Genomic DNA, 10,706 nt, shown 5'->3' with positions numbered 1-10,706 from the left:
TTCTGCGTTCAGTGTGAAAGCAGCTTAAAACTGCATTGCGCATAAATTATCTTTATAAATAATTGTTGGTGCTTTGTTTTTACCTGCTGAACTGCTGGAAGACTGTATACAGTGAGCCTCAAGGTCTTCACCATTAAGCACCATTGAGCACTGGGCCATTTGTTTTAACAATGCACAAATTAATCGAGCCATAAAACAGACTACAAACGAACCGAACTGAGACCACCTTGAGAGGTGGTCGGGGTCTGAGCTTGCCTGGCGTGTTCTCATAGGCCAAAGTGTTGTCTATTCTGTTGTGTAGGTGGGGAGACGAAAGCCCTGTAGACAATATCTGGATTTAAACACGAACAACTTCAAATTAAAGGATAGTGCTAAAGCCCTGTGAGAGTCCCGAAGGCCAATGTGGGATCCCCTCCTGTGTCCGAGTTGGCTCTGGTTTATATATGGTGAATGACCGCACACACATATGATGATTAGAGACACACACACATCCATATATCCCCATAAGAAAACATCTGGAAAGGCTTATTCTAATGCAATCAGGGACCCCCGGCACACACTGTTCTATACATTCGCTCCCTCTCTTGAGGGCGGGCGAGTGAGGCCCTCAACAGAGCACACACACCTTAACAGAGAATCTGACTTTACGTAAAAAATAAGATAAAAAAATATAAAGAAACCCATGAATATGACAAGATGAGTGTAAAGACACCTCAAAAGAAACCATAACTCAGCGGCTTCAGAGCATTCAGGTGCTGAAACAGCCCAGGCGTGAAAACGTGGAAGCCTGCAAGACAAGAATAGCAGTTGTGACTGTGGTGGCCACACGGGCTTCCTGTTTTTCTCTTTTCACAGCTCATATAGTCTTAAGATCCTAACGTCTTCCTGCAGATGGAACGTGAGTCTTCAAGCTGACGGACGCTGTAAGGGTTGGTTCTGATTCTGAGTTAGTGGTGTTGTGTTGCTCTTAAGCTTTAGAGATGGCGCTGAGTAAGTGGAGCGATTTCTTTAAACAGCACCCGTACAGCAGCAGCGTGCTCTTCAGCCTCGTTCTTGTGGTTTTGGAAAAAGTTGTTGAGGTTGATTTCGTGTGCCCCTGTGAAAGCGGATACACAGAGGCCTTTTTCAGTTTTTACTTACTGGTGCCCATGTTCATTGCTTTTGTCTTTGGACTTTACCTTCTGAGCTTTAAATGTTCATCATGTGGAGAATGTTGTTCAGCTTTCCCGAAACTTCTGGCCTGTGCGGTTCCGTCTGTTGTTTGGCTGGCCATGTTCCTCTGTGATGGTAGATACATAGCCTGTTTATATACTGAGTTAAAGAAAGATTACATTGACAGCGCTAATCCGTCTCCATGGAAATGGTGTGAAAAAAATCAAACACTCACTGCTGGCGAGCGCAAAGCACTTAAATCATTCTACGTCTCTAAGGTAAGCTACCAATGCTCAACTTTACTGATCATTGTGAGAAATATTGGTGTACAGTCGAGCAATGCCTTGTAACCCATCATAGTTGCAATGTAGCACCTTAAAAGGGGTTAACCCCTCAAAATCTCGGGCTTATTACATTACTAAGACTTATTATTCAGTAATCACAGGGATGCAAACTGGCCGAGCTGTTCTTAAGCTATAGAAGTGTGTAATAAACCTTTGGGCCGCCCAGTGAGCCCTGGCCTTTTAAGTGGTTAATGTTAATTGTGATACGAAAAAAGAATCCCCATGGAAGTCCAGAGTCCATGAGGTAGGTAGAAATTTGTAGATTGCTATCTTGACAAGTAAGTCATTATGTCTTGTTATCTTGAGATAACAAAAGTTATCTCAAGATAACGAGTTAGTTATCTTGTGATTTCAAGATAACAAATTTACCTTGTACTATACTACGAATATACTACAGTCATTCCCACCATCGCTCTTACTCTGTTGGACAGAAGTTAACATTGTAAATGACCTGTTCCTGTGACCTCATGAGTTTATGCACTGCCGTGTTGTCTTTTGTTCCAGTTGCTAGGTTTCATTGTCCTTATCCTCATCTCATCTGTAGCACTGATTTATAAATTCTGCAAGAAGGGCTGTAAGTACCTGGACTTCACTGATCAAGTAAGTCATCAATCTCAACAGATAAACAAACCTGATTCTTTTAACCAAACCCAAAGTCTTTGAACTTCATGTATTTAGACTTAAATTTGACGTGAGGCCCGATAGGGGGAACTTGAAGGAGTGACACATGCGCCGTTAGCTCTGCTAAACTGTGGCTAATTTGTGGTATTCCTGCACAAAGCTTTTTGTGCCCAGTGAAGGCTATAAAATATTAATGATCTTATTATTGGTTGCTAAAGTAGCACCACAGTATCAAATCAAATCAAATTTATTTGTAGCGCTTTTTACAACGGAAGTTGTAGTAAAGCCGCTTCACAGAATTCCAGAAAAGATAGTTTTAACAAGAATGTAAAAAGGTGAGCAGGCCAGGGGCGACAGTAGTAAGTAGAACCTCCCTCAGAGCTGAGGAAGAAACCTTGGGAGGAACCAGGCTCACCAGGGGGGACCCGTCCTCCTCTGGTCAAACTGCCTACAGAGTTATTATACTACTAATATTAATAGCAGTAATATTAGTAGTAGGAATAGCTGGGAGTATGAGAACATCAGTGTAGGGTGGGCAGCTAGTCCAGTGCAGGTGGTGGTAGCTGGGGCGTGGGCAGCTGGTCTGAAGTGGGCAGCAGGAGGGCTCAGCACTCAGTCGTCCTTCAGTGTCCAGCCGGACATATGGGTGATTGTATACTCGGATAAAAGGCAGGGAGAGGGAATTAGTTTTATTGTCTTTGTTTGTATGTAAAACAGGGAATGTAAACATTTCCAGAGTGTGGCTAACGACTCCGGCAGATCTGACTATGACAGCTTAACTAACAGGAGAGAACCAGAAGGACACACAGACACGGCAGCACTCTGAAACAGTTCGGCATCCCTCCGCTCCACCGTCCACAAACCTGAGTGACCGCGTGCGAGCAGCGGGACGACAGCACCAGCGTCTCAGTTTACTATAATTCCCTGTGTCCATGGACCCCTGGATCTGCTGCCTTTATCTAGGGGGGAACATTAGCTACCAAAAGCTGAACTGAACAAGTGAGTTTTCAGCCTAGTCTTAAAGATCGAGACTGTGTCTGAGTCCCGAACACTTTCTGGAAGATCATTCCAGAGTTTGGGAGCTTTATAAGAAAAAGCTCTTCCCCCAGCTGCAGCCTTAGGAATTCTGGGGACTATTAATAAGCCAGCACTCTGGGATCTGAGTAATTGTGATGGCTTGTAATGAGAAATAAGGTCTTGCAGGTACTCAGGAGCGAGACCATGTAGGGCGGAATTTAATAGGCAGCCAATGAAGTGATGATATCACTGGACTATTATGATCAGATGTTCTAGTTTTAGTGAGGACCCTGGCTGCGGAGTTTTGGACTAGTTGGAGTTTGTTTAAATTCCTGCTCGTACATCCTGACAGTAGCGCGTTACAGTAGTCTAGCCTGGAAGTAATAAAGGCGTGTACCAGTGTTTCTGCATCACGCAGCGACAGGGCATTTCTGATCTTGGCGATGTTGTGAAGATGTAGAAAAGCTGTCCTAGTGATGCCGCCTATGTGTTGATCGAATGATAAATCTGAATCTATTATGACGCTGAGATTTTTAGCTGCTGATCCAGGTGTGGCTGGAAAGTCGGCGAGATTTAAGATTAAATCTGGTGATTTACTTCTTGCTAATTTGGACCCAGAAGGAGAACCTCTGTTTTGTTACTGTTTAGTAGGAGGAAGTTCCGTGACATCCAGCATTTCACATTTAACTTTTACACAGCCCTTTATTTCCTTTAATCTGTATTGGTCATCAGGCTTGGCTGATCTGTACAGCTGCGTATCGTCTGCGTAACAATGAAAGTTAATGCCGTGGTTACTTATAACTGTGCCTAACGGTAACATGTGTAGAGTAAATAATAATGGCCCTAAAACAGAGCCCTGCGGAACTCCAAATCTCACTTTTGAATGAGTGGAAGATAAATTGTTTACCCTAACGAACTGATAACGTTGTGAAGATCTGAACCATGATAGGGCCGTCCCTGTGACTCCAACCATGTTTTCTAACCTTTCTAGGAGAATATTGTGGTCTATTGTATCGAAAGCCGCGCTGAGGTCAAGTAGCACTAAGAGAGATATGTGGCCTTGATCAGAGGCAAGAAAAAGATCATTAGTTATCTTAACTAGAGCGTCTCAGTGCTGTGGTGTGGCCTGAATCCAGATTGGAATTTTTCATATATATGGTTCTTGTGTAGATAAGAACTAAGTTGTTGGGCCACAGCTTTTTCTAAGATCTTTGATATAAACAGTAAGTTAGAAACAGGCCTGTAATTAGACAAAACAGTGACATCAAGATTTGGTTGGAGTATGGCCCTGGTGGCCTGTAAATGTTAAATAATGAAAACGTCTTTTTTTTTTGTGACCGGATTTGTAACGTGAATAGAGAGGATATCAAAGGAAGTGAAAGCATCACATTGTTTCTGACTGATATCGAGAGCATTTTGGTAGATTATACAGACTCCACCTCCCTCGCATGATAATCTTGGCCTATGTGCATAATTATAGCCTGCAGGCGTGGCTTCATTTAAAGCTGAATATTCATCTGGTCTAACCCGTTTCAGTAAGACAGAAAAAGTCAAATTTATGGTCGCTTATAATTTCATTTACGATGACTGCTTTAGAGTTTAGTGATCTTATATTGAGTAGTCCAAGTTTTAGATCTAAGGTGTTAGTGCTATCATCAGAACACGGATATATGTTGATTAGGTTATTGAAACGGATGGATTGAGTTTTTCTGTGAGCTGTGCTGCACGAAAGTAAGGCAGCACCCGGTAAAGCCCCGGTGCTCGATTCGTCTACGAGACTATGCAGGACTCAGGAAATCTGTGCCACGATCGTTCACTAACCAACAAATGTGTCAATTGACTTGATCAATAAGAGAGTTGAACGCCACACCAAACTGTCATCTCGCACAGTGATGTGATAATAAAGCTACACTGCCAACCCTACGTGGAGAAGTTAAAGTGCTAATGGCAAAATGTGGGGATCTACAGGGGAGAACCAAAAGAAACAACCTTTGCCTTCGCAGAGTACCGGAGGGTCTCGTTAAGTGATACTTTATTAATCCCACCTCTGCATTTAATCCATCCCTGAAGCGAAACACCACATACACACTAGGGGCCAGTGAGCAGCCCTATCCACGGCACCCTGGGAGCGATTGGGGGTTAGGTGTCTTGCTCAAGGACACCTCAGACTACACCAGCTCTGTTGCCAAAAGATGTGCAGTAGACTGGCAGAGAGAGGCTGAAGATTGTCTTTTGTGTGTTCAGTAGAACTCGTTCAGGTTGTTGGTGAGCTGAGAGTCATTCAGGAGAGGAGGAGTCCTTCTCACCTTGTAGTGTGGAGATCTCTTAGAGAACCCTAAAGTTGTGTTATTAGCAGCACTGTGGTGCTGCTTTAATCCCTTTCTCAAGTTTGGCCTCTTTACACAGAATTCTGTCCATCTCCAATGATTATATTCACTTGTTTACCCTAAATAAAAGCATGAATACATTGGCTATTTTCATACATTTTCAAAATTTTACAGTTTTTTTTTCCTCATGTGTTAAGAGCTTGTGCTCAGCCCAGAGTGAAAATCTGCCAAATGAATAAATGGCTTATACTTTTTTGCTTTTTATGTGAAAAAAGACAGAGAATTTAGTTTAATCACTAATAAGTATTTCTGATGGGATGTTTCCTTTTTCAGCTTGTCTCATGCTTCCTTCTTACTGATGTTAAACAAATAGGTTTAAAAGGCCGACCTGAGTGATAAAGCTGTGACTGCCCAGCCCCTGTAAAATGTGCCTAGTGATGTCAGATGAAACGTATATATGTAAGAAGATGGACCGCAAAATAGTTTGTTTTGCAGGTTCTGTTTCAGCTGGTGTGGAATTACCTGCTTTAGTAAATGGTACATTTATTTAATGCACACTGTGAGCACATGCCATGATTGCTCCTGCACCCATACACCCATCTGCCCCATTCACTGCAATGCATTTTCACTGTCTATAGTTAAGGTTTTACTCAGAATTGCAAAATCTCATGATGTTCCCACCTAACGCCACTCCACCTTGGCTTATCCTCATGATTACTGTTACCTGTGTCCTGTTTGTGCTCCTCATTAACTCTATTGGTTCCCTTGTGCTTTCCAGGAGCCCCGCAGCTCAGCCCACTGTCGAGCCTGCTGCGAACACCACAAACCAAACTGCTCCTCAGAGCACAGAGATATGAACTGGTCAGACCACCTCCCCGAAGAAGACGTTTCCTCCCAAGGTCAAGCAAACACTCAGGCCCAACAAGAAGGCATGCCTCTAAGGCAAATGGATAGCACTGCTGCCAGCCCTTGTGCCAAAACAGACAACTGTCCTTGTCTCTGTCACCAAACCTGCCGCTGTGACGGTCACCAGCCATAGCCCTCGATTATTCCCTCCTCACAAATGCAGATCCACACCCAGTCACTGATTCAGTGTTTCTTAATCCAACTCTTGAGGACCCACCCACACTTGACTCAGCTCACCAACTGATCTTTGAGGGCTTCTCCTTGAGCTTTCAGACTCCACACTCAGGGGTTGTTTCTCAATATATCAAGAGCTTGTTCCGATTTTGCAGTGACAAGTATTGTGTTTGAATGCTAGTGCAACAATTTTGGGCAGGCCTGTGAAAAAGTGTGTACGACGCTCTGGTAGACAGAATTCCCAAACATGCTGCAGTATCATTATATCTGGCTGTAGATTATTCCCGACAGCCATGCAGTCATCACCTCAGTGCTTCCACCATGTGGTAATATCACAATATTCCAGGAATCAACCGGAATACTAGATTTCCATAAAAACCCTTTACTGAAGACTGTGAAGAATGCATCTGCTCGCACAGGCACGTTCGCCCAATGAAGAAGACGTAACTTTTAAAGTTAAACACATACAGCTGAGATGTAGAAAGTGGAGGAAAACAACACAGCAAATATAAAACCTAAACCTAATCATCCTGAAGAACTCTGCCACAGCCGGCAGACCCCAAAAAACAACGTGACTGAAATAAAACAAGCTGAGATAAAACAACACAGCAGCCTAAAACATCTAAACCTAATAATTAAAGCCAAAAACATATAAGCACAGGGGCCATAAAAATGTTTATGGTCCATTTACATCTTACCTTGTGGTTGGTTAGTGTAGTGGGTAACACCTCTGCCTTCTACGCTGTAGACTGGGGTTCACTCCCCCACCTGGGTAACCACTCTACACTATAACAATAAGAGTCCTTGGGCAAGACTCCTAACACCACCTTCGCCTTCCTGTGTAAAATTATCAAAGTGTAAGTCGCTCTGGATAAGAGCGTCAGCCAAATGCCGTGAATGTAAACGTGTTTGCTTTGACGTTTTCTGAAAGCCCCTTTCAGCCTTTATAGTAAAACCAGCAACGCTGTTTTTTTTGGCTTTGAAAAAGGTAGAAACCGACCTACACTATGGGATGGAATATCATTTTAAACGTCCTCTGGTTTCACGTCCACCACAACCACAACTGGATCTTCAGATTCAAACACTGGAGCACTGAGAACAAACCGAAGGCATGCAGCAAAAGAGGATAGCAACTAATTGCAGTGCAGTGATTGAGGGAATGGGAAAATAAAGCAGAGTTTAGCAGACCGCATAAACATTCATCCATCCATGCATCCATCCATCCATCCATCATCTTCCGCTTCTCCGGGGTTCGGGTCACGGGGGCAGCATCCTAAGCAATGAGGCCCAGACCTCCCTTTCCCCAGCCACTTCCACTAGCTCTCTGAGGGTGATTCCGAGGCGCTCCCAGGCCAGCTGGGCGATATAGTCACTATATAGTCATTTCGGTCATTACCCAAATCTCATGACCATAGGTGAGGGTGGGAACGTAGATCGACCGGTAAATCGAGAGCCTTGCCTTATGGCTCAGCTCTTTCTTTACCACAACAGACCAGTAAAGAGCCCGCATCACTGCTGACCCAGCACCAATCCGCCTGTCAATCTCCCGCTCCCTTGTACCATCACTCGTGAACAAGACCCCGAGATACTTGAACTCCTCCACTTGAGGCAAGAGCTCATCCCCGACCCAGAGAGGGCTCTCCAGCATAAACATTTGATTGGTTAATACACTCATAAATGAAATGGAATTGCCTTATCTTAAAAATTCAGCGTAATAAGTGTTATTTCCACGTTTAATTGGGTGTAGCTGTGATCGTTCTGGGTAGGTCTACTTGTTGAGCTTTTTCTGATGTGTTATGTACTGGCCTGTTTGTATTTGTAATTTGTTTGTCACTGCAAAATAGATGGAAAACGACTCTTCCTCTGATGATATTGTTTTTATTTTCACGTTACTTTATGTATAGGTTACAAAAGGTCTAGTAAATGCTTATTAATCCTGTGTTGATGTATTTCAAGCATCTTTTGTGTGACCTTTTCCTCAGTAATGGAAGTTGTGTGGTATAACACAACACTATCCAAAAGTCAGTACAGGGCACAGGTCTAGTTGATGATGGTGTGGAATATTGGTGAACAGTCAAGGCCTCTTTAACTTTATAAATACAGATTTTGAATTGTAATATCACACTACTGTACTCATTACAATGTTACATCTCATCATTAAACTGATAAACACTAGACAAACGTTAAAAGAAGTCGGTTCTAAAATCCAGTTGAAAAATAAAGGCAATAAGCGTAAAGGCAGGGATGTGGAACTAAACGGAAAACTGGGAGCATTTCTCTCCTCTCAGGTAATGAAGCAACATCGCCATCTAGGTGCTGAAGTGTGGATAAACACCCAGAGGAGATGAACACAGTAAATATGAAGCCCTGTTGATGAAACATCAGCAGGTCTTAAACATTTCAGCTATAAAATAAGTCCAATGAAGTTGGGACGTTGTGTAAAAATAATTGAATATTTGCAAAAAACAATAAAGTTTATCCGTTTGAACATTAAATATCTCGTCTTTCTAGTCTATTCAATTTAAAATAGGTTGAAAAGGATTTGCAAATCATCGTATTCTGTGTTTGTTTATGTTTTACACAACGTCCCAACTTCACTGGAATTGAGGTTGTACATCCAGGTTTTGGAGCAACATCTGCTGCCATCCAAGCAGCGTCTTTTTCAGGGACGTCCTGCTTATTTCAGCAAGACGATGCCAAGTCACATTCTGCACGTGTTCCAACAGCGTGGCTTCGTAGTAAAAGAGTGTGGGTACTAGACTGGCCTGCCTGCAGTCCAGACCGTCTCCCATTGAAAATGTGTGGCGCATTATGAAGCTCAAAATACGACAGCGGAGACCCCGGACTGCTGAGCAGCTGAAGCTGTACATCAAGCAGGAATGGGAAAGAATTCCACCTACAAAGCTTCAACAATCAGTGTCCTCAGTTCCCAAACGCTTATTGAGTGTTAAAGGAAAGGTGATGTAACACAGTGGGAAACACGCCCCTGTCCCAACTTCTCTGGAACATGTTGCAGGCATCAAATTCAAAATGAGGGAATATTTACAAAAACAATAAAGTTTATCCGTTTGAACATTAAATATCTCGTCTTTGTAGTGTGTTCAATTGAATGTAAGTTGAAAAGGATTTGCAAATCATCGTATTCTGTTTTTATTTATGTTTTACACAACGTCCCAACTTCACTGGAATTGGGGTTGTATGAGGTAATCAAACAAAGAAAGATTTCAGACTAACTTTGCTTACTTTTTCTTATTTGATGCAGCGCCGTGAGGGAGGCTTCAGACGTTCGTTGTCTTGCTGTCTGTCTCTCCCACATGTATATATACACTCACTGGCCATTTTAAGGTTCTCCTGACTTACAGATTGCAGTCGGTCTGACCACCACAAAGCAGGTATTATTTGGGTGGTGTATTGGACACAGCAGTTTTTCCACTCACTGTCCACTCCGTTAGACACTCCTACCTTGTGGGTCCACCTTGTAGATGTAAAGTCAGAGACGACAGCTCATCTGCTGCTGCACAGTTTGTGCTGGTCACCAGGTGATTGTCCTTCATCAGTGGTCACAGGACGCTACTAGCATTTGTTTTCAGTGTTCTCACTCCAGCAGAGACACTGAGGTGTTTACAACCAAGCCAGGGGTATTGCAGTACTGAGAGCAAAATATTATTATTATTATTATTATTATTATTATTATTATTAATACCTGCTCTGCAGTGATCCTGGTTGGGGTCCTGATAATTGATGAACGAGGTAAAAGGGTTATGGGTTATTTCACATTATTTATCATGAGTGCAGTGCGACTTATTTTATAGCTGAAGAGTTTGAGACCTGCTGATGTTTCATCAACAGGACTTTATGTTCACTGTGTTTATCTCCTCTGGGTGTTTATCCACACCTCAGCACCTAGATGGCGATGTTACTTCATTACCTAAGAGGAGAGAAACGCTCCCAGTTTTCCATTTAGATCTACATCCCTGCCTTTACGCTTATTCCAGTGTTGTAGTGAAGACCACCTCAGTCAAGCCCAAGGCAAGACTAGAAACAGACACTAAGAGAATTAGGAGGTGTAGCAGGAGCCGGGAATTCACAGTGAAAAGTGCGGGACAGCAGGAAAACGCCCAGCTGGGGAGCCTCTATGTGAGTCTTTAAAGAGCTTAAAGGCGCT

General features: G+C 43.0%; 1 protein-coding gene across 1 annotated transcript; it reads left to right on the top strand.

The window, feature by feature from the left end:
- The first annotated feature begins 929 nt into the window (after nucleotides 1-929).
- On the top strand, nucleotides 930-7,282 carry LOC119265383. Its single transcript, XM_037545793.1, has 3 exons — nucleotides 930-1,430; nucleotides 2,001-2,096; nucleotides 6,240-7,282. Exons 1-3 carry the CDS (start codon nucleotides 981-983, stop codon nucleotides 6,498-6,500), a joined length of 807 nt encoding a protein of 268 aa, XP_037401690.1. The 5' UTR covers nucleotides 930-980; the 3' UTR covers nucleotides 6,501-7,282.
- Nucleotides 7,283-10,706: the final 3,424 nt, after the last annotated feature.

Source organism: Pygocentrus nattereri, chromosome 16 (assembly GCF_015220715.1).
Source record: "Pygocentrus nattereri isolate fPygNat1 chromosome 16, fPygNat1.pri, whole genome shotgun sequence".
NCBI lineage: Eukaryota > Metazoa > Chordata > Actinopteri > Characiformes > Serrasalmidae > Pygocentrus > Pygocentrus nattereri.
The sequence above is the reverse complement of the archived record's forward strand: the minus strand, read 5'-3'. Positions and strand labels throughout refer to the sequence as shown.